This window comes from Helicoverpa zea, chromosome 3, assembly GCF_022581195.2.
Source record: "Helicoverpa zea isolate HzStark_Cry1AcR chromosome 3, ilHelZeax1.1, whole genome shotgun sequence".
Taxonomy (NCBI): Eukaryota; Metazoa; Arthropoda; class Insecta; order Lepidoptera; family Noctuidae; genus Helicoverpa; species Helicoverpa zea.
This window is the reverse complement of record NC_061454.1, coordinates 6,041,898-6,065,391: the sequence shown is the minus strand read 5'-3', so window position 1 is coordinate 6,065,391 and position 23,494 is coordinate 6,041,898. Positions and strand designations below refer to the sequence as shown.

At 34.5% G+C, this 23,494-nt stretch overlaps 4 protein-coding genes across 7 annotated transcripts; all 4 read left to right on the top strand.

Annotated features, from left to right (window-relative positions):
• Positions 1-143: 143 nt before the first annotated feature.
• On the top strand, positions 144-4,911 carry LOC124646001 (alpha-tocopherol transfer protein-like). Its single transcript, XM_047186013.1, has 7 exons — positions 144-338; positions 457-613; positions 1,007-1,136; positions 1,267-1,398; positions 3,325-3,435; positions 3,717-3,822; positions 4,694-4,911. The coding sequence occupies exons 1-7, from the start codon at positions 200-202 to the stop codon at positions 4,843-4,845; spliced, it is 927 nt and encodes a 308-aa protein (XP_047041969.1). The 5' UTR covers positions 144-199; the 3' UTR covers positions 4,846-4,911.
• A 107-nt stretch (positions 4,912-5,018) lies between these two features.
• On the top strand, positions 5,019-10,491 carry LOC124646002 (alpha-tocopherol transfer protein-like). Its single transcript, XM_047186014.1, has 7 exons — positions 5,019-6,230; positions 6,686-6,842; positions 7,028-7,157; positions 7,349-7,480; positions 7,581-7,691; positions 7,812-7,917; positions 10,124-10,491. The coding sequence occupies exons 1-7, from the start codon at positions 6,092-6,094 to the stop codon at positions 10,273-10,275; spliced, it is 927 nt and encodes a 308-aa protein (XP_047041970.1). The 5' UTR covers positions 5,019-6,091; the 3' UTR covers positions 10,276-10,491.
• Positions 10,492-11,301: 810 nt separating this feature from the next.
• LOC124646003 (alpha-tocopherol transfer protein-like) lies at positions 11,302-15,323 on the top strand. Its single transcript, XM_047186015.1, has 8 exons — positions 11,302-11,449; positions 11,706-11,853; positions 12,555-12,714; positions 12,978-13,107; positions 13,892-14,023; positions 14,300-14,410; positions 14,793-14,895; positions 15,100-15,323. Exons 2-8 carry the CDS (start codon positions 11,718-11,720, stop codon positions 15,243-15,245), a joined length of 918 nt encoding a protein of 305 aa, XP_047041971.1. The 5' UTR covers positions 11,302-11,449; positions 11,706-11,717; the 3' UTR covers positions 15,246-15,323.
• A 1,019-nt stretch (positions 15,324-16,342) lies between these two features.
• LOC124646266 (alpha-tocopherol transfer protein-like) lies at positions 16,343-22,580 on the top strand. 4 transcript variants are annotated; one of them, XM_047186384.1, is made up of 8 exons: positions 16,344-16,500; positions 17,623-17,667; positions 20,054-20,222; positions 20,521-20,680; positions 20,879-21,050; positions 21,343-21,543; positions 21,864-21,969; positions 22,365-22,580. In XM_047186384.1, the coding sequence occupies exons 3-8, from the start codon at positions 20,081-20,083 to the stop codon at positions 22,514-22,516; spliced, it is 933 nt and encodes a 310-aa protein (XP_047042340.1). In that variant the 5' UTR covers positions 16,344-16,500; positions 17,623-17,667; positions 20,054-20,080; the 3' UTR covers positions 22,517-22,580. The 4 variants fall into 4 exon arrangements, with proteins under 4 accessions (XP_047042338.1, XP_047042340.1, XP_047042341.1 ...); XM_047186382.1 differs by lacking the exon at positions 17,623-17,667 and having other exon boundaries at positions 16,343-16,500; XM_047186385.1 differs by lacking the exon at positions 17,623-17,667 and having other exon boundaries at positions 16,344-16,537.
• The last annotated feature ends 914 nt before the right edge of the window (positions 22,581-23,494 follow it).

Genomic DNA, 23,494 nt, shown 5'->3' with positions numbered 1-23,494 from the left:
ATAGATTAGACAAGGAAGATTAGGCGAGGCAAACTTATGAACCTGATAATGTTATAAAACTTGGGCGCCAACGGTATTGCCTGGTGGATTAAACGGCAGATAACTAATCAAAAGCCAATTTCAATTATCGATACTGATATTATCGATATCTTTTTAGAGTGGTGTAAGTTCTTTGTGTGGTAGGACGTTTCTATGCAAAATGCCTGTGAGAGCATTGACTCCCGTTCTTGCGGAGAAGGCTCGTGCTGAGCTGAATGAGGATCCAGCCAGACTGGAAGCCGATCTACAACATATCAAGGATTGGTTGGCTAAGCAGCCACATATCAATGCTAGAACAGGTGAGTCGTTCTATATACGTATCACAGCAACTATTCCGTTAGCACAAAGTGATTTTTGATATGATTTTAATCCACGAAGTTTTGCTCCACAATTTTTATTATAGTAAATATTTCTCAGATGATCAATGGTTGGTGGCGTTCCTTCGTGGATGTAAGTTCAGTTTGGAGAGGACGAAAGAGAAGTTGGATCTGTACTACTCTGTCCGCACCACGGCGCCTGAACTGTTTCAGATGAGACACACGGATCCTCTTTTCGACGAAATACTAGGATTGGGGTAAATATTTTATATCTACGCACTCTATCACTAATGGTAAACTTTGTCATGATGACCGAGCATTAAAGAACTTGCCATTTAACTCTCTTATTTACGGAAAACCGCTTTACGATGCAAAGATAAAAAGTAGGCAATTTTAGGTGTGATAATTTATATCTAAATCTTTTTACAATCATAACTGCAAAATGTTTGTAACATTGACTTTCAATAGTGTATGATTAACTTGAATGTTTATAAATATCTGTATTTATGATAAAGGTTTCTGAGATCCGTTCCGATCTGTATGATAAGACATTGAGTTCATAGAGGTATCGATAACTAGCCAAGTACACAAAAACTTGTAAAATGTGACTTAGCAACAATTTGTCTATAACACTTGTTGTATATTTTCAGTGCTTTTATTATATTGCCCAAGCCAGCAACACCCGATGGTCCACTAATAGCCATTGCCAGGTTATCGAGCTATGATCCAAACAAGTACAATATTGTGGATGTCATGGCCGCTACCAACGCTTTGATGAGGGTATTCAATTTATTAGTCCTTTAATTTTATAGAAAATATTTATGACCAAATTGAAATAAAACTTTAAGATGCTTGAAGCTAGAGTAAAATGGACAATGGATTTCGTTGACTCATAAGATTTTTTTTTAAGATCGCGATGGTTGAAAATGATAACGCGGTAGTGGCTGGTGTTCGGAATGTGATGGATTTAGAGGGTACCACGATGGCACATTTCATGCAAATGACGCCTGCGCTTATGAAGAAAATGGTGGTCATAGGACAGGTAAAAAGTTGCTTGAATATTGACTTATGCTATATCATATTCCAATAAAATATCATCATCATCTCCCGAGCCTTTCCCAACTATGTTGGGGTCGGCTTCCAGCCTAACCGGATGCAGCTGAGTACCAGCGCTTTATAAGGAGCGACTGCCTATCTGACCTCCTCAACCCGGTTACGCGGGCAACCCAATACCCCTTGGTTAGACTCGTGTCATACTGACTGGCTTCTCTCCCGTAACAACTGCCAAGGATGGTCAATGACAGCCGGAAGCAAGGATATTCCTATAAAATATATCCCACCAAAAACATTAAATGTAAAAAAAAAGCCAATCCTCTACGCAATTCCTCCACCGTAAAAAGTTTTGAGATCGCATAGAAGCCAAGTCCTGTTCTACTTTATTTGTAATAATAAATCAATATTTTGTGACTATATCAATAGTTTCGTTCACTTTACAATAATATTGACTTGGCCATGAGCACAATAAACTACAAATATAATACAGCATATCTTGGAGAGGTGAAAGTCAAACATGAAGTTTAATATCACAGAATTAAATACTTTTAGTTTATTCAATTGTTACTAAATTACCGACAGTCAGTATCATCCAACATCAATGAACTGCACATGTACTATGGCGCATGTTTAGTGCATGGTGATCTCAAATTCCAACAAGTCCATAATCAGTCCAATCGTAAAATCATGTCCATATAGAATTTATCAATTCAATGGTATTTACACATTCTTACAAGGAGCGACTTTTAACTTGTGCTCATGGCCAAGACAGCATTATTGTAATGTGAACAAAACTATTGATATAGTCACAAAATATTGATTTATTATTACAAATAAAGTAGAACAGGACTTGGCTTCTATGCGATCTCAAAACTTTTTACGGTGGAGGAATTGCGTAGAGGATTGGCTTTTTTTTACATTTAATGTTTTTGGTGGGATCTAATTTATTTTTTGTAGGTCTCTTTCTTCTCTAAGTATAGGTATAACAAATTAAATTAACTGACATGCAACTAACTCAATATATAACAAACTAAATATGTACACCTAAAGTAGCACGTAAACAATATTTTTTTTTACCTAAAAAAATTCGAAATTGTCGAATTTTTTAATCGAATATCTTTTAGAATAAAAGAGATTTATTTCAGAGGTAGATGACGCTATCACATGAAATTATTTGATTTTTTTAAGTACTACTTATACTAAGCTATGTAACGAAACCATAGCGCGATTTAGACCAGGACAACGCCATCTATCGAGCGAGCATGCAGTGTTTATCGCACTGCATTAATATGAAAGATTTTATCATTATTCATTTCATTTAAACCTAGCTTTTTTATTCGTATGTTGTATATTTAATACATAATAACAATATACCACTACGTAACAATAAAACAAATAGTAACATTTTGTACATAAATAAATAACAAAGTTATCAATGCAGTCAAAATTCATACACAATGTTCTTGAAAAACCGCAAATATAAATTTGTTTCCTATTTTTTTTATTAAGTTTTAAGGTTTTTATAATTTTCCCTTTATATGTAGCTAATAACCTATCTTGGTGCCAAATTTGAAGGTTCTAAGTTTGCTAGAAGTACCTTAGACTTTTGATGATCGGTCAGTGAGTCAGTGACAAAATGGTGTAACTTTGATCGCTCATAACTCGTAAACTATTTATTCAAATGTCTTGTAATCTTGAGACTGAGCTTGTTCTAATACTTACTCTTGGTCATCGAAAACCTAAACTCCTAGCTTTGTTCACATGGAAGATACAGGGGGCTGAAATAGCCGCGAAACGCTTCGAGAAAAGATGGTACGGCCGTGCCCGCTTTGCTCGAGTCTTGGCTGGGGCACTGCCGTGCCCTCAGATGTATATCTCGGAATTTAAATAACTTTTTATTAATTTTCCGTTTCAGGATGCATCGCCATTCCGTATGAAAGGTGCACATTATTTAAACACACCATCGATATTTGAGACAGTCTTTAATGCAATGAAAGGGCTGCTCAATGAAAAAAATAAATCAAGAGTAAGTTACCCCATTATTATTATTCTTTACATTTTATAATAATATTATATAACTGGCCGTTTTCCCGCGGTTTTACCCGCGTCCCGTGGGAGCTACTGCCCGCACCGGGATAAAATATAGCCTTTGTTACTCGCAGATAATATAGCTTTCTAATAGTGAAAGAATATTTAAAATCGGTCCAGTAGTTTTTGAGTTTATCCATTACAACCAAACAAAGTTTTCCTCTTTATAATATTAGTAGTAGATTTAGTTTACTAAATTGTTGTATTTTTTTTTGGTAGCTTTTCGTCCACAACAAGAATTTTGACGAATTGTACAAATACATTCCCAAAGAAGCTCTCCCTGCTGAATATGGTGGAAATGCTGGCACAATAGACGAAATTACAGGTAAATTTTACAGGCAGCACGATTTAATAGTATTTCAGAAGATATAGCCTTACTTAAGCATGTAGTCGATAGTTTTGCTATGTTAAGGAATAATATTCCACCTCTAGTTATGAAGCATATATCAATTAAAAGGTCTTATTAAGCGCTATATTCCATCTAAACATATTATTTACCAATTGTTAGTATTTTAGAAGATATAGCGAAACTAAGGCGTATTGTCGATACTTTGTATTGTGTTAAGAAATAATATTCCACCTCTAGTTATTTATTATGTTTTAAAGAAAGCTTACAGACTAATTACACCCATTATTTAACAAAGTATTTCATATAAACCACATAGCAATTAGAAGGCCTTTTTAAGCGCTACATTCTGTCTTAACATACCGTTTACAAATGCAACATTTCGTAGTAATATAACACCCACTGATTGTCAATACTTTATAGAAATGTCAAACTTAGAGCAGATTTTAGACGTAGTTATTATTTCATTAAACACGTTATAAGTCCTTTAATACTAACAAATGACAGTAGCTGCCATACAAGAAAATCCTCTACATGAAATAAGCTTTTTATTGCTATATCACTTAATGCTACAGGAGGGCTAGACCAAAACGCACACTGTCCTTGAAAAAAAAAAAAAACTGTTAATACTTCCGTTGTTTTGCAACCAGAAATATTAATAGCAATTGCAACATGCTTAAAACTTTTTTTATAAAATTACGTATATTTTCAAAGTACTTTGTAAATAATTAAAGTTACCTACAGCATCTTTTTTTATTTCAAATAGTCCTATGAAAGCTCTGCCGAAACGTCAAACTAGTTGCACTAATAAAAAGTTGATTCTACAAAAAGGTTTTATGAATATTTCCAGCCTACTGGAGGAACAAGGTGAAGGAGTACGGTTCCTGGCTGGAGGAAGACATTAAATACGGCACAGATGAATCAAAGCGACCTGGCAAGCCCAAGACAGCGGAAGATATGTTCGGAGTAGATGGCTCTTTCAGGAAACTTGATTTTGATTAAAATACTCATCACATTGATTTCAAAATATTTTGTATAATAAATTGTTATTAAATACACTACCTCATACATTTCGGTTCCGGTTCTTATGCGGTTTCTCCCGCATCCCTGGGAAACTACCTACATAACGGATGTGGCTTATAATAATTAGCCTTTCTCCGTCTGATTTCGATTTCGGCGCCATCTATCTCCACCTCCAAGGTTCTATGTCAGCACCCATTTCAATCGGTGCATCAGTTTCAGAGTGAAGATGTAACACGGAAACTCACATTTAGAAAGCATTTGGCCATACCATCTTATTTTTTCAAAGTGTGCTACCAAAATGACTCACGGTAATCGAAGGACCTAAAGCAACTTTCCAAATGAGATCAGGAACAGCCAACAAGCTGGCTACTTACATTTACTTTTCATTATATCAGCATGTGCATAATACAATGTTTAAGGACAACAGGCCATCGACTCAGTAGTTTTCCTTAAGGCTTTGTTATATTTACTACATAATGCAAGATTTATCTCGATAACAATCAGCACGTTACAACCTAACCCTTATAAATTACTTCAGACGGTCAGGGTCATATTAAAAATGTTGAGTATTGTTTTTGCCATTTCATTGAAAGTTGGAAGAAATTGCTAAAAATATCTAAAAAAATTATTTTCTCATCTGTTGAAAAGGACCTATGCTGTCGCGTTCCTCGGCAGTTCCTAAACTTGGCAGTTTTACTATTGTTTGTTATAGTAAATATCTAATAGTAGAAACATTGGTATAATCACTGATAAATTTATTATACTAGGAAATACAAAAACAGTCAAAATGCTCATTTGTATACAAGGGCAGTTTACTTTAGATTGGCTATCAGGGACTACGGGCTATTTGTGGAAGGTCATCAACTTACAGAGGATAATGCGATAAGAAAAAATTATGAAATGTAAACATACTACCTAGTACCTATGAAGTTATGATAATGAAGTACTTTTAATGTGCAATAAAAAATAAACGGGCTATTAAAAGTGGTTCAATGTAAAACTTTCTTGATTTATAGTTGCGGTCCCAACGAGGTGTCATTAACTTAAATAAAAAAACAAAACAAAGTGTTGTTGCGTTTATTTTTTCCCTACTCCGAAACAGAGCGGACGACTGCATCACATTTAATGCACCGACCTTGTGACTTTTCTACATTGAAAATTAAGGCTATATTTGTTTATATGTGAAAAGTGTGCTTTTCATAAAGTTTTAAAAATTTATTGTACAATGTTGGTGAGACCCTTAAGTGCTGAGTTAGATCAAAAGGCTGCAGTGGAACTGAACGAGACTCCGAAGAAACTTGAGGATGGTATAAATCACTTGAAAGACTGGATTAACAAACAGCCCCATTTAAGGGCGAGAACAGGTAAGTTTTGTAGATTTTAGGTAATTCGTAAAATTATAATTTTATATACACTAAAACATACGCAACTAGCAAACCTGGCGAACTCTGTTTCGCCACCAGATGGCTTTGTTTTATGTTACATTTCGAATGGTGATTAAAAGATAAAGATTTTTTTTTTGTTTTATATTTGTATAAACCTCACGGAGCCCGAGATCTTTCCAACGAATGCAAAACCGTGGAAATCGGTTAGTGCGTTTTGGAGTTATAGCGTCAGGAAGGAAATCCCTACTTATTTTTATTATTCACAATAATGTAAAGAGTGATAAAACTTACAATAAGTCTCTCAGCACATTTTTAGTTTTACTGATCATATGTTTCATTCTAATCAAGTTTAAGTATTCAAAAATATAAATAAATAATAAAAGTACTTATTACGCTGAACAATCAAACCTAATTGAATTTTAATGACCTTGTAGATGACCAATGGCTCGCAGCTTTCTTGAGGGGATGTAAACACAGTCTAGAACGAGCTAAAGAGAAGTTGGACCTGTATTACTCATTGAGAACTTTGTCACCAGATTTGTTTGCTTTTAGACCTAACACTCCAAGGTTCAAGGAGTTGGTAGAAACCGGGTAAGTGCATGTTATGTGACTTAGAACGTAAAAAATAGAAAAACATAAAAGGCCTGAAATGGAATTGTATAGTATATTTAAATGTTTAATTATAATATCAAAGTTAAGGAATTTGTTTTAGCTATTTATGCAGGAATAATTTTGAAAACATTAATAAATTAAAGGTATTTTCTTTATTTTTTCAGGGCTGGGTTAGTGTTACCAAAACTGGCATCTCCCCTGGACCCTCGGGTCGTCATAGTCAAACCTAGTCTCTATGACCCTAACAGGTTTACGCCCATAGAGTTCTTCTCTTTTGCACATATTTTGCAGCAGGTATGCGGACACTATTCATTGCATTTGTTTTTTTTTTATCATGATCTACATTCATTCTGCTAATAGCAGTTTTATGTTAACAGTACCTACCTACTATTTGTGAACTTCATTCATTGGATACCTTACCTATTTATTGGTACCTTAAAAATGTACTTGCAAAAAAAGTCGTATATTTTTTTATTATTTTGCAGATAAAGTATTTAGAAGATGATGCCTTTATGGTGAATGGTATGATCAATGTTATTGACCTTGAAGGAATCACTATGGCTCACTTCCTACAATTGACACCGTCTGTGCTCAAGAAGTTAGTCATTGCGGGACAGGTATACATTTTACTATTACGTAATGTGTTTTTAAATTAAGGATATAAGAAAATATATGATGAAACTTGTAAACTATTTACACTATGAATTAATATTTCAGGATGCTTCCCCTCTAAGACTAAAGAGCCTTCATATAATTAATTCTATACCAGCTTTTGAAAAAGTATTCAATATGGTGGTAAAACTTCTCAATGAGAAACATCAGAAAAAAGTAAGTATAATATGCGTAATTACTTTTTCCTTACCATTCCAACAAAAATTGAAATTAGGTTCCTATCTGAGATTAGGTACAAATTATGTATAAGTACAAAAAACTGGGGATAATTTTCAGGTCCATATGTACAGCAAGGACTTTACGGTGCTTCAGAAGTACGTGCCTCTTGAAATATTACCAGAAGAATATGGAGGTCAAGGTGGAAGCAGAGAGAAAATCATAGGTAAGCTCATAGTTCATCTTTAAGATACAACGTTCGACGCCTTAAAAATAAACTTCAAAAATGTATCCTTCGTCTAGGATCGAAACACGGAGGAGAAAATACTAGCGGAGATGCCCTAACGAAAAATCTCCTAACAAAGCAGCGCGCCAAAATTCGGGTGAGCGGGGGACGAGGAACGTTACTGTCTCCACCCGTGCTCCACCCTTATACGCCTTTTATGGGAAGCCACCCATTTTTTGTAAATCCATCTAGCGTGGAATAGGATGATTAAAATCTAACCCTAAACTAACATCGACCACTAGTGACATACTCAAAAGTAAAGTAAATACTCAAAATGAATAATTCTTTTAAAATAGTAATTCAATTAGAAAGTTTAAAGAAGCATTCATTTGAAATGAACGAAGAAAAAGAGAGAGATAAAAAAGTTAGAAAATTAATTGTTATATAAGTATTATTTTGTGCAGAGAACTTGCCCCATGTTGCCCATGTTACGTATCATTTATATCGTTAGCAATAAACCATTGAGTGAGCCGTGCCTTGTAGGTGTCCCAGTCGTTAGTCAGGTGGTCAAAGTTGGTTATTGAACCAAACCCTCCGTTAGCAAACATTTTTTAATATGTTTATCCCATCCTCGTCGCCACTGTTGGGTATGACGGAGCAGGGAGACACGTACGTGTATTCAAACGGCGAGTCAGTGACATACTGATTTATTGAACGAACGTCTCTGTCGCACGCGCGCCAACACACACAGGTGTTGTACACTCACATATACAACACCCCACAACAATTTATTTACTCCTCCAGAAATGAAATAGGTATCTAGGAACCATTAAACGGAGACTCGATGAAAAATCATTTTTATTCACCACGGGTCTAAAATACCCCCATGGTGTAATTTAAGTATCAACTTATGGCATTGTGTTAGTTCGTCTACTAGCCACTATGGCATCACAAGCACGAAAATTCGTTCTATTTGTTCTAGAACCGTGCTGCGATGACTGTTGTTATTTTCGATGTTGCCACATTACGAAATTCACCAAGAAAAATGGGAATTAAAATTATAGGGACAGTGTTTATCAAATTAGAGTTTTCACAACTGTATCATAACGGCGCATCCACTAAATAAGTAGCAGACTTTATGTGAGTCGGATGTTGCTCTGAGTAAAGGTACATTCAAAAAGTATGTACGGCAAGAGAGATATACCTATGTAAAACATTGCTGATCTATTCTAATATTATAAAGAGGAAAACTTTGTTTGTTTGTTTGGTTGTAATGGATAAACTCAAAAACTACTGGACCGATTTTAAATATTCTTTCACCATTAGAAAGCTATATTATCTGCAAGTAACATAGGCTATATTTTATCCCGGTGCGGGCAGTTGCTCCCACGGTATGCGGGTGAAACCGCGGCAAAACGGCTAGTGATGAATATAAATAAATATACATAGTTAGAGTTATGATTAATTTTAAGATAATTGCAGCTTTTTTAAATAAGACCTTTTTTAAGAATGGGTGATTGCATTTTCGATGTCTGGTAGCACTTAATTTTGTAACGGGTCTCTCTGTCTTAATGAACACAATTTTACTTCAAATATACGTAAGTCGACTACTTACCGAAAGATGGTGTTTTTATAATATTCAATTTTCATGATAATATATCATATGTTTTGGTTTGTAAATAATCTATAAAAAAACTTGTAGGATGCAAGGAAAAATGAAGCTGCTTTTTAAGGCAAAAATTGGTACCAATAATATGCATTGATACAAGATTGATACGAAAATAATACAAATTCACTTAGAGGTTATAGAAATGCAGCTATTCGACGACAGATGTCTCTAGCAAAAAATATGTTTTAAAGCTAAAATATTACTTACACGTGAAATGTTATCCTATGGTGTGTTTGAGTTTGGATCCTGAGCAATTTCTACAATTAATGATAGCGCATTTCATCGTTTTAATCGAGTAACAAATAAAATCTGTTGAAATTGTGGTAAAAATACAACTATGACAAGATGTCAGTTTGATGTAAAGGTCGGTATATGGGCGGTGTCCAGCCACGCCTGCCGTGACGTAGTCGTGACGTATTTGACCTACCTGAAGGCGCGTGACCTACCTGCGTTAGGGCATCTCCGCTAGTCTTTTCTCCTTCGTGGATCGAAATCATAATTCTTAACTAATGTTATATTCTTTTGTTTTCTAAACAGATTTCTGGCTGAAGAAAATAGATTCGTATAGCGACTGGTTCGATGAAGATCTGAAGTTCGGCACTGATGAAAGTAAGCGGCCAGGCAAGCCCAAGAGTGCAGAGCAAATGTTCGGGGTTGAAGGATCTTTTAGGAAACTTGATGTGGATTAATCGACGAAGTTCATATTTCTATAGTGTATAGAAATAAACTGTCATTATGTAATAAATAATAATAAGATTGTGGCTTTATAGCATCACAATTTAGCTTGTCACATGGTAGGCACTATGACGGAAAGTTTTAAAATGGCAAATAAGGTCTGATCTTAATGATATTAAACTTTGATCTTAGTAAGGTCTCATAAAATAAATTAATAATTGGAAAATCTTTGTTTTTGTTTTATTACACAAGTTGCGTTTAAAAGTGATTGTGTTATTCAAGGCAGCCAAACGTATCCGGGTAAGTCCTGACATAAATGAAGTCATATTTTGAAAGTCAACAAAATTGAACAAAATCAAGTCGTAATTTTTGTTTTGGCTCGTATTGAAGGTCTTATCTGTGCCTATATTATTAAGGTAAAATGGGTCCGTTTGTTTGGGGGAAAAATTGTTTCAGTAGTAGATAGTACCTTTATACCTGGATACCTTTTAGTCTGGTCAAATCGTTTGATCACGGATATTCCTATATTTAACCCACTTCAAAACGTTCTGTAGGTCAAATCAAAGTTTTGATGTTGACTACTGGTGTACTAACAATATGTACCTACTCGATTATTAAAAGCTACATTGTGTGCTCTAAAACTATCCTTAAGTAAGACATGTTTCCCTGAAGAGTTGGCTGCCTTGATGCCTGCATAATAATGATACCAACGTTCAACCTTTGCTATTAAATGAGTATAAACATGAAATCTAAGTCACTACCAGCCAGTACTTCTACTAAGCCTACGCGCACTCTACTTACAGAAAAATATATTTTATAGAAAAATCGTGAATTCAATCAAAGTTAATCAATCGTTCTGATACTGAACAATTACCTGATCGCTGTTACGTGAATACTTTTATTTATCTTCATACAGATTTATTAGCCCAAGCTAACAATCGGCCCATTAAAAGTTTGTAAAGGGCGCGTACTCTAAAAAAGATGGAAAAATCAAATAACAGTGATAATACGAAACAACTTCAGATGTTCATAGTAGTTGAGCAATTATGGTAGAATTGGAACATTGATTGTGGTTGCCGTATGATTGGATAATATTTAGCGAGTCAGCTTCGTAACACCGCGATAGTGATAACAGCCGTATTCTTTATCTGTTAGTCGATACGCCGCCAGCGCTCAAACTGTACCTGGGTAAATCTTACTTTCTATTACTTTATACAAACAATGCTTATTGTTCAGTAATTTTATTTATTTTGTAGTCAGTAATGCATCTGCTGGTTGATGATGAAAGATCCTAAATTAAGTAAGAAAATCAATATTTCTTATCGATGAACTGTAATCAATGTATCAATGAATGGAACCATTGTTTCTAAATCCATAGAGCATTATGTATAACCAACTATGTATTTCAACCTGTGTGCTAATCCTGCGTACATATTGTTTTCAGTTCTAGAACAAAATGGTTCGTGAACTGACGCCGGAGTTGGCAAAAATTGCCAAAAAGGAATTGAATGAGAATCCGAAACAGGTTGAAAATGACTTGCAACTACTGAAGGATTGGATTTCTAAGCAGCCTCACTTGAAAGCAAGAACAGGTACCAATTAAGTTCTCATTATTATTATTAGAAATGTCTTTAATATTCAGATAAAGGAAGATGAGTTTGTTTGTTTAGATATGTGTTAATCTTGATTTCAAGACTGTCACTTATGGTACACTTATGGTATGAAGAAGTAGAATCAGAAGTTTCAAGTGATTGCTATTTAAAATAATACCTTACCCTTGAAATACATTGCTTTGTTATTCCACGCTCAATGAAACCGATTGGTTATCTTAGTAGGTACCTCGGGTTTATTTGTACTTAAACTCGACAATAAAACTTATGTGCAATTATCTGTCCTTTATGGTCTGGTCTTAGTTATCTGTCTAGCGTTTTTTCATTGATTGCTTTATTTTTGTGTTAATACGAACCTTGCATTTCATTAAAAAAGGGCGCAAAACCTGTCTGACAAAAATACTTTCGGTTTTGTCCCGTTAATTTCAGATATCTGATAGGTACCTTATTCAATTTTAGTATTTATTCCCATCAGCTTACGAAGTCAATAACGTTTTCATTTTTAGCCAGAGCTAAATTTGTACCGCTTCCATCAATTAATTTGATTGAACCCCAATGAAAAACCCTCCGAAAAAACCTGATACTTATAAATAGCAATAACTTTTATTGGGATCTCAATAAGGATAATTTTGGGCTTTATATAAAAGATATTGTTGTAAATATGATTTCTTTTAATATTTCAGACGATCAATGGCTAATAGCGTTGTTACGAGGATGTAAATTCAGTCTAGAAAGAGTAAAGAAGAAGGTTGATTTGTACTACACACTGAGAACCACGGCTCCAGATATAACATTGAGGATAAGACCAACAGATCCAAAGTTCTTGGAGTTTTTCAGACTTGGGTAAGGAAATAACGAAAATAACACCTTTGAACCACCTCTAATTATTTATGTGTGATTAAAAGCGCACGTATTATACAAATATACAGTATCAGTTATAATCTTTTCCCAACTATCTCGGGGTCGGCTTTCAGTATAATCGACTGCCTATCCTCCTAACCGTAGGGTTGGACTACCTTCAACGTCCGTAAAACTGTTACCTGCAATGGGCAGACTTAGTAAGACTGGTAGAAAGGTACTTCTTAACCACATTATTTTAATTTCAGGACATGCTTAATACTACCGAAACCATTAGACAAGTTGTACCCCCGCGTGATTCTCATCCGAGCCGGTCGCTACGACCCGGCTACTCACAACGTCGGTGATCTCATGTGCATGCTCTACTATTTAGTGCAGGTAATTAGCGTTATAATCAACAGTACGTGCTGCTGAATTGAAACAAAAATATGGTTAAGTGGTATTGAAGGTTAAGGTGTTACTAGACCGTAGACCAGGTGGTAAAAAGGATTGTTTGACGTCGATTGACAGTTTCGACTAAATTGATCCGTTGTATCAACTATTAATGGCGTTCATTGACGATCGATCGATCCGTGTAACACCCTTTCGGCCCTTCAGTTTCGACTAAATTGATCCATTGTAACAACTATCAATGGCGTCCATTGACGGAGGTGTAACACCCTTTCGGCCCTTCCTAAAATTCTATCTTTCTTTTGATTTGTTCACTAGATATAAGGTTTTGACATTAGCTCCTTAAAAGTGATGCCAAATACCTAAGGAAAACAACAGATATATAGAAATAGCATATTAGGAACGGCCGTTACCGTTTACTTTGACGTGAAAGCATAATAAGGTGTCTTGCTGAACTTTTCGTACCTAATGAACACAATAATATACTTGGGTTATTGAAGTACAAAGTACTGTAGGTATTTGTCGCGATGGCACGCACTATCTGACTTCTGAATGTCTTATAGATAACAATAAGATTGTGTCGATACAATCGAAGTTATCTACGTACTAACAATTCAATGGAAATTGTGTTTATCGAGAAAGAAAAAACAATGAATGATGTTGGTCAGAAAATACAAGTTAGCAAAGCAAGGATAGTATATGAAGAACATAATGATACAACTAAGTATATTATAAAGGGAATTAAGCCGTAAATTATTTTTAATATTTTCAGATAATGGTGGTAGAAGATGATGTAGCCTGTGTGATGGGCACTAAGATCGTCACAGACTACGAGGGGGTTACAATGAGCCATTTCGTTCAAGCCACTCCCTCGATGCTGAAGAAAATGGTCGCAGTTAGCCAAGTACGTATGATACTGAAATACTAGGAGTAGAGTGAAATAACAGAGCTTGTGGTTAACGTAAATATTGAATCGTTTTACATCTTAATCAAACTAGAGAACGTGAAAAAGTATTTTGAATAAAATACATATTAGATTCATCAAATTCGAATTTACATTTTGCATACGCAAAATAAAAACACTACTGATTGCAAAGGACCGAAGGAATCCTCGTTGGATTATATTAATTATGTATTTTGATTAAAATTATCAGATAAATGCTTTATACTTCTGTTTTAGGATTCCATGCCTCTCAGATTAAAAGGAAGTCATCATATAAACTTGCCAGCTGGAATTGAAAAAATATTCACGCTCATACAAGGGTTTTTAAATGAAAAGGCTAAACAAAGGGTAAGCTGTCATTTTATTCAAATGAAGAAGAACAAACATTTGTTTATGTATTAATGACACTAAACTTTGCTTTTAATTTTGTATAAAAACCTTTTTAGTACAACAATGGAGTTACCTAGAGCTGGCCACTTTTGACCAAAAAAATCAAAGGATGATGATGATGTTTTCTTTTTATATCATTAATGGTATCCATTATTTTTTTTGCTTTGAAACGACTATATAGTGTTATAATATTTTTGTGCAATAAAACTTTTTTGTTACCTTTTCGTGTCGATACTTCGAAGTTGCTGCATGAAGTTTTTTTTTTTATACTTTATGAAATATTTCAAGGACGGTACGGGTTTTCTTTGTGGTTGGTAATCAAATGTTTGTTTGTTTGTAGTTGAAAATACATAAAAATGTTGAAGAATTGATGGAGGACATCCCCAAAGAAATAATTCCACCCGAATATGGCGGGAAAGGCCCTACTATTGCCGACATGACAGGTAACCTCCTAAGTAACAGACTCGGTTTTTTAAATACTTTTGGCAGACAAACACTGACATACATTTTGATATCAATGCTCTTGCATATACGCTTGATATTTAGAGAAAAATCAATTACAAAAACAAAACGATGGTAGAACTTTAAAAATGGCAAAAATATTAAGTAGTTGAGCTATTTTCTAAGTAAATACTAACATGTTTCAGAGCACTGGGTGTCCAAATTCAAGGAATACCACGATTGGATGAAATTCGAGGAACAATTGGGGACAGACGAGTCCAAAAGAATTGGACCTCCTATCGACGCTGACATTTTGGAGGACGGGTCCTTTAGGAAACTTGATATAGACTGACTTTCTCTTCGTACTTAAATAATTGTGAATTTAGGACATATAAATAACACGTTTAATAAATGTAATGTTGAATCTGAAGCTTTTTTCCACTGAAAATTTTATTTAGAAACCCAATGGCTAAATCTGATGCAACTGATGAGGACATAAAGACTGAAAGTAAAGAAGAGATAAATATTTAGAAACAAAACTATTAGTCACACACATAATCACTGGTAGAATCTAAGTAGATGTTCCTAATTTAAATTAAAGAGCAACGCGCATCATAACATCTAATTTACTATAGAGATCAATCATCGTATGTGGAACGTATGAACGTCAGAAATACGTCAGAACACGATATTGCAGACACAAAGCCGTCATGGAGAAGGCCGCCTCATTTCGAATGGGTTCGTTCACTTCGCCTGCGTAAGGAGAATAAATATTTATATCTAGGGTGTATTGTTTCATTTCAGTTGCCAATCGACTGATGAGCATTTGAGTATCCTTACAGTAAACATATATCCTAGCTAGATGGTAATCTTTATTTATATACATACCTAATACTTAACAGATATTTGTGATCGGAAGCTCGCATAAATCTATTCTATGACTAGTTCTGTGTAGTGCATATGAAATTTTGTAGGAGGTTAACCGGCTTTAATTTAAAGTTAAAAATGCATAAGCAGTTAACTGATTTAATTGCATTCACTGCGTCACAAAACACGATTTAAAATGCGATTTCGATCTGGCAGAATGGAATAAGAAGTTTGATTGAAGTTCTCATAATCTTTATTACCCGTGTTTATTATACACTGTTAATTCTAGACTCATTATTATATGATCTTGTTATTTACAGACGACGTTTATGAGCTGAGTTAAACTTACTTTAATAAAGGTCGCGACAGCAAATCCTCTTTTGTGTATGCAATTGTAATGGCGTTTACCGACAGCGATTCATTTGTTTTCAAACACTGAAATAGGTTTTCCTTCTACATATACTTACTATAGCATTTATACAAAAGCGTGCGAGTTTCTGTTTTACAGTCTAGGTGTTAAAGACTAGAACACAGACTGAAGTGACGTAGGCAGGGAACAGAACGAGCATAATTCAATGTCATTGAGATAGTGCCGTAGCAGAACGGAGCTAGGCGAGATCGGTTCAGTATTTTGCCGCTAAAATGCAACACGCTTCTCAAACGAAGATATTTTGGAAGTAGGGTATCAGTTTCTATTAACATTCAGTGCTGTGTAGTTGATAAAGTTGTTACTATAGAAGGTGGGTTGGAATATTTTGTTATCACTTTTCCTCATAGGTTTGTGAAAATGTTTTTTTATTCATTTGATCATTATCATCGTAAATTAAAAACCCTTGTTTTATTGTTGATTGTGGGTTGTTGACTGTGCTATTTTTTTATATGACTCAGTCGTGTTTATTATTGTGTTTGTTAATTGAATTGTTTTTATATGTTTTAAATGTAAATATTCTTACGTATCAACTACGTAAAGTACCTTATATGTTTAATTTTTTTTAAATTTGTAGACACATTGTTTACCGAATCTTTAGAGTGCTAATTATGCTTTACGTCCTTCTATTCTTAGCTAGACTGAAACACATCAGACATATATTTAATAATTTAGAAACGTATAATTCAATCATTTATTAGCAGAGATGTCAAAGATTAATAATAACAAGTGATCTATCACAAAACACAGCAATTATTTGATACATTGTACCTAAAGAAAAGATAGAACTATAATATTTTCCTATTGGAGTTATCAATGAGTCTGATTGATAACTCCAATTAGGTATTACACCATATTTGTTTACTGCTCATGTAATCAATTTAAATGGATATTGGGTAATGCGAATTAGGCACTCAGATATTTAAAAGTACCTACCTAATTAAAACCGGCATCAAAAACAATACTCATATTTTAATAGTTTTCTCAGATGGTATTCGAATAGTCAATAATACCATTCATGAGGATAAATGCATTTGTTTAGTATATTTAAGGTGACAAAACAAAAGACATTGAAATGCATGTTTTATGGAATTCCCTGGTAATACAGATTTCGATCCTGAACTTTACTAGTGCAGAAATAGTGTTGAAAATTAATAAACTCAAACTCCGGTAGATGGTTAGACCAGAAATTAAATAATATTTAAGTATATGGACTTTGCACGTCGATGTATGAAGTGGAGTTTTAATGACTGAACTACCCTAGCCTATATTTTTTTTGTCAAGAAAATAAAATAAGTTAGCAGACACAATGCAAAAGTTTCTTTAAATGATAATAATTTAAATGAGATTTAAAATATTTTTGAGGTAGCAGAAACTCATTCAAGAAATGTAGTTTGATAAGTATTTTCATTCAGTTTTCATTGTTTATTTCTAGGTCAACACGCGATACCTGTGAATGATTGCTTTCTTAGCAGCAGGTGTGAGTAATCTGTACCTAATGTTAATTTTTAATAACACTGTCATAATTATCTTATCAGTGATGGAGTTATTACTAGTAGGTACTTACAGCCTTCTCGATGCAATAACTTTGATGTAGGTACTCGTACTATTCTAGTTACTACATCCGACCGTGGTGTGTCTGTCAAAAATCAAGGGATTTTTCTTGTGTGAAAGGTAAACGACATATTTGCATATTATGCCTGTGCATTTATTTGTGTTAGGATATTTCATAAAGATAATTGAATGTGTAACTAAATAACTAAAGATGCAATATAAGTTGTCTTCATTAATTTTAGAGGTTCAATGAACCCGTTGTTATCGCGATATTTTTTTGACAAATATTTGTTTAGTTTATGAACTCACGAATCATCTGATACTTTCCTTTTTTTCTGAAAATCTAAAAAAATCAATGTTACTTAATAAATAAATTACGATTAGGAACTATTTTACGTGCACATTTTTTTTGTCGTAGAAACTTAGTGTAGAGTTAACAAGTGATTATCAATGTGAAAACCATGTACAACAAAATATCTTTCCTTCCTCCGTGGTGAAAAACAAAACTTATAGGAATAGATACTTTATTTTCTACAAGTGACCTTGATGCGAGTTAACACCTTTATTGCAAAGTTAATTAACGAATATACATAGATAGGATACCTACTGACATTGTGTCTCACGTGAGACGAACATGATCAAAATAATTGAAGTCTGCATAGCATGATTAGTACTGATTACTTAATATACAGTTTGTCACTGTTGGGTTAAGTCGATGACTCTTATGAAGTTGTCACTCTAGACAAGACGTTGTGATAAAAGTGTAAATATTTATTCAATATTGCTCGTCATTCTTTGAATTTTTTAAATAAGCTAAGATACCAATATCATAAAGAGGAAACATTTTTTTGTTTGTTCATTAAAGGCTACAAGTTACTGAACCCATTTAAAATTCTTTCACTGATGGTAAGCTACACTTTTTTCGAGTCACATAGATTAAATTTTGTCCCGGTACGGGCAGTAGTACAAGCAGGACGCGGGTGAAACCGCGGAAAAACGGGTGTGGTAATTAACTAAATTATTGTTAAAAATGCCGGGTAACTGGGTTGAGGAGGTCAGATAGGCAGTCGGTAACAAAATACTGGTACTCAGCTGCATCCGATAATTCTGGAAGCCGACCCCAACGCAGTTGGAAAAACGCTCGGGAGATGGTGATGAATTAGGTGTGAAAAATTGAATAGTTAGTTAATTACCTATCCAGTGCGGTTAATTTTAGCAATGATTACCCGTATTAAACATTCTTTCCAATGCTTTAATTAGCTATCTTAATTAAATAAATAAAGAAGACGGTATTTCTATGTTAATTAGAAAAAAGTCACTGTAATTACCAGTTTAGTTTAAGCAATTTGCATTTTCTGATTTAAATTCAAGGTAAGGTAGGAGATAAGTACTAACATTAACAAATAAAATAAAAGAGAAACATTTAATAGCACTTAATTATTGAATAGGCCGATAATTAGGCAATTGCAGGTCGAGTATGAGTTTGAAGGCCGAGACGTAGACAAGGACTAAATAAGTATGTTAATTGCAGATCAAGACAATTGAGCTTTCAGCAAAATTATAGGTAAAGCTGAAGAGAAGAACTAATAAATAAAATGGTAATGGTAAGATAGCCCATTTATTGTGGAAGAGTGTAGGCTACTTTTTATCCGGGTTCGTGTAGAATTTCCCACGGAATACTTATGGGTGAAACCTGTGGAAGATGCGAGTTTTCTATATTAAGCAGAAAGACAAACGCATACCGCCATGTAAACGCAATTTGTACTAAGCAAAGAGTCTTACTTATGATATCTACGGCAAGAACGATAAGTAAATGTCAAAGAAAACCCCAGCATTTCATTTCATACAATGTTGCTGGAGCTGTGTAATGTTCCAAATTCAAAAAACGCGCGTGCTTTTGATTTGATTTTCACTGTCCGTAAATTCTATAGTTCACGGTTCTTGTTTTGAAAATAATCACAACATTTTCCCGCATGTTTGATACGTACATTTTAAATCAATATCCTGTCCATATCAATTGGTAGGTTTGGTACATTTCGATAGACTCGTAGGCATTATAGATAATTTTTATATTACATGTCGGTATTAATGAGGCACTCAACTTTCACGGAGATAAAGTATAGATCGATATTATTGTACCTATATTTCAACCTTCAACGAGTCCAGCGAGCGTTGTTCTTTTATCAAACAAATCATTTGATAGGATGCGATATCATTTCCTACTGTAATTCATGAAAATGTGAATCATAAAGATAGCTCCTCGTTTTTCCCCAACCATTCAGCTACTAAGTACCTAATTATCTTTGATTTAGATCTGACGACGAAATCGATGTTCGAAAATGACGGTCAGGCAGCTATCAGCCGCTCTGTTGAAGAAAGCCCAGTCAGAAATCAATGAGAATCCTAAGAGAGCCCAGTCTGACTTGTTAGCGTTGAGAGAATGGCTCAAAAAGCAACCACATCTACAAAATGTACAACCATGTAAGTAAAGTCACTTTTCATGTAAACTGCTGCAATTTTAGTGTCGTTACAACATGCGGTGGCGACATCTATGTGCTTCCTCCCGTACTATGACAGAACGAAACTCAAATAAATGGTGTGTTGGCAAAAGCACTTCTTTTGTTTCACTTCAGTCTTTAGTTCTATGAGCGATGTAAAGATGTCGCTGCAAGTTCCATTTTTGTGTTGTGAACTTGTGTTTTAGGATAATGTAATCAAACGATCATGGTCATAAAGACGAAGTAAAACTATATTTATAATAAAATGAATTAATTTTCAGCGGATCAATGGCTCGTGGGATTTTTACGCGGCGGAAAATACAGTCTCGAAAGGGCAAAAGAGAAGTTGGACATGTATTACACTTTAAAAACTATTGTACCAGAGTTTTTCGGGGACAGAGATCCCAACGGACCTAAGATTCAAGAAATACTTAAACTTGGGTAAGAAAATATTTTTACCCCAGCGTCTAATCAATGCTGACTAAATGAAGAAAGTGGAACAGTGGGCACTTTCGGCTAAAATGTGGTTTTGGAAACGGCTCCAGCGTTCTACTTTTGTTTTTGTGCGAATACATTTGTACTCTAGCAGTTGGTATTTGAGACAGCTGGATAATCGAATTTATTTTATATTACTTCCAGAGTTTTCCTGCCTTTGAAGAATTGTGTTGATGAAGCTTCGCCACGAACATGTATAATGAGGCTAGGGGTGTTCGACCCCTCTAAATATCACCTTTCTGACTTAATTAAGGTGGCCCTCATGGTGACCGAGATATTAATGCTCGAAGATGACAATTTCTCTGTTGCTGGCGAGGTAGGATCACTTTGCCGACATTCCGCTCAGGATAGGATTATAAGGGTCGTGTCGAGACCTTCCTATTTTTATATTAGGGAATGCACATGGAATGTATATTTTGAAGGAAAAAATAATAAGATGGTCCACAAGTCCATATACATTTCACTGGAGATAGCTAATATACTGTGTGTGTTTCGCTTGATTTTCAAGAAAGATCCCAAATTAGTCTTGTGGAGAAACTCCTCGAGAATATTTAATACTTGAAAAATAAAAGATTCTGTCTGATGTGTACACTTAAATTTTATTTCAGGTCGTAATAGTCGACATGAAGGATGTAGGAATAAGTGTGCTAAGTCAATGGACGCCAGCGTTAGCCAAAAAGGTCATATCATGCTTCGAGAAGGCGCTGCCAGTGCGCGTTAAAGGAAACCACATTCTCAACACACCGACTGGATTCGAGACAGCTTACACAATATTTAAAGCATTTTTAGGAGAAAAATTAAAGAAAAGAGTAAGTCTCAAGAGCACCGACAGCATAAATGCCAGTTTTTTTTAAACAGATTTTATACTACGTGCAAATTTTAGAGTAAACAGTGGTTCTAAGGAAAACTGACGTTTATGCTGTCACTGAACTTAGGCCTAAGTATCTTATTGTCTACAATTAGTTGCCTATATTCAATGTAATCATTTGTATTAGTCATATTGCTTGGTATTTTTTGTATACAAAACTATCCAACTTCTAAACGGCTGTTCGTAATATTAAACAAGTCGATTCGAAGAAGCCCATTTAACAAAAGCAGGCAAGTAATAACAACGTTGTTTTGATTTCAGATTAGTGTGCATAATCAAAACTATGCAGCTATGTATAAAGTTATACCAAAGTCAATCCTACCTGTGGAATACGGAGGTACTGATGGACAGCTACAAGAACTTACAGGTAAACATCAGTAAAACCTTTTTTGATCTTGTTTATTGTTTTCAACTTAAAAACATGATCATGATTTGAATTTGGATTTCGAAGCATTCTTCAAGAGGAGAAAAACAAAAGAACCTCTAATATTACGTAGCGACTGGTTGATAAATAGGCTCATCATCCACCGTATGTTATAAAAACAAAATTGTTTAAATTTTGGGTCTGTATAGAAACAGCCAGGCCCAATCCTTCGGGGAAATGATGATGTTATCATAGAGTTGTGTAAATAACAATTAGTTTCAAAACAAATTACACTCGGTACACAATTAATATCACATGTACATTGTATTGTACGTGTATATACGACCTATGTTCCGAGAGCGTCGACTAGAAACTCACACTTGATGTAATTTTCGCAGATCACTGGAAAGCTAAAGTAGAGAGTTACCGCGACTGGTTCTTGAAACAAGAGGAGGTGCGTTCCGATGAGTCCAAGAGGCCTGGCAGTCCCAAGAACTCATCCAATTTGTTCGGCGTAGAAGGATCCTTTAGGAGCTTAGACGTCGATTGAGTCATGAATAGTTTAAATTACTTTTTGTGTTGTACAAGTAAATAAATACTTTTTTTACTCTAAATGTTTTTTATTACATAAGTTATGAAATATACGTGTAATCCCAAAACAAGGCTTTAAAGGCGATTTTCATTCCAAAATATCTATTTCCAAGATGTAATTTGAACGCAAACACGCGTATTTGCTACAAAATGAATTAATTTTGAATGGATTCCTAAGTCTATTATCTTCATTTACAAAATAGGTCAAAGCGTTTACGTTTCATGGCATGGTAATCAAGTTTTCTCCGTTGATTTTGATCTAGAAAACTTGCAGAAATAATAGCGTTCTCAGTTATAATTCAACGATGCATTTTATAAACAAGTGTCATGCTTCGGAAGCAGGTAGCATGCTGAAGCACGCTATGTGGATATGAGTCTGAACCATTTGATAAAAAATAATCGTATTACTAAATGAGTTAGCATACGACTCATTCAGCGCAATAACTAATTGAGTCCTTAAAATGCCGTCGTAAGTGTTTATACACTGACAGGTTTTTAATTAAATTAAATGTAGGCTACTTGTTGAAATTGTAGGCGGCTGCAGTAAATAACCTTGGCTTGAGGCTCAAAACCTTAATTAATACGATCTAGCACAACGGGGTTTAGTAACCCAGACGATTGCTTATTGTTGTAGTCAGTTGGCAATCAGACAATAACAACAGATATAAGATAAACAAAGTTCTGTTACAAGTGATTTTGATCCATTAGTTAAACGAAAATAAAATGGCTTCCTAAATTACAATACAAAAAGAAAGAGAAATGGAACTGTCAAGATAATTTTATTGTTATCTTTAGTTTGAATTATTTCTTAATTTATTTTATTCTACTAAAGTCTGTCTATGAAACGCGGGCTCTTATTGATTTAGCCGCAGCAATTTAAACACTAGTAGTATTGTAATGTTTGGGCATTTTTAATGCTTATGATTTGACGCAAAAG

Coding starts and splice junctions, on each gene's coding strand:
- LOC124646266 (XM_047186382.1), top strand. CDS start 20,081: ATGACGGTCAGGCAGCTATCAGCCGCTCTGTTGAAGAAAGCCCAGTCA. Junction 21,544..21,863: donor GAGAAAAATTAAAGAAAAGA/GTAAGTCTCAAG, acceptor TTTTGATTTCAG/ATTAGTGTGCATAATCAAAA. Junction 21,970..22,364: donor ACAGCTACAAGAACTTACAG/GTAAACATCAGT, acceptor TAATTTTCGCAG/ATCACTGGAAAGCTAAAGTA.
- LOC124646002 (XM_047186014.1), top strand. CDS start 6,092: ATGTTGGTGAGACCCTTAAGTGCTGAGTTAGATCAAAAGGCTGCAGTG. Junction 6,231..6,685: donor CCATTTAAGGGCGAGAACAG/GTAAGTTTTGTA, acceptor ATGACCTTGTAG/ATGACCAATGGCTCGCAGCT. Junction 7,692..7,811: donor ATGAGAAACATCAGAAAAAA/GTAAGTATAATA, acceptor GATAATTTTCAG/GTCCATATGTACAGCAAGGA.
- LOC124646001 (XM_047186013.1), top strand. CDS start 200: ATGCCTGTGAGAGCATTGACTCCCGTTCTTGCGGAGAAGGCTCGTGCT. Junction 1,399..3,324: donor AAATGGTGGTCATAGGACAG/GTAAAAAGTTGC, acceptor TTTCCGTTTCAG/GATGCATCGCCATTCCGTAT. Junction 3,823..4,693: donor CACAATAGACGAAATTACAG/GTAAATTTTACA, acceptor GAATATTTCCAG/CCTACTGGAGGAACAAGGTG.
- LOC124646003 (XM_047186015.1), top strand. CDS start 11,718: ATGGTTCGTGAACTGACGCCGGAGTTGGCAAAAATTGCCAAAAAGGAA. Junction 13,108..13,891: donor TGCTCTACTATTTAGTGCAG/GTAATTAGCGTT, acceptor TAATATTTTCAG/ATAATGGTGGTAGAAGATGA. Junction 14,411..14,792: donor ATGAAAAGGCTAAACAAAGG/GTAAGCTGTCAT, acceptor GTTTGTTTGTAG/TTGAAAATACATAAAAATGT.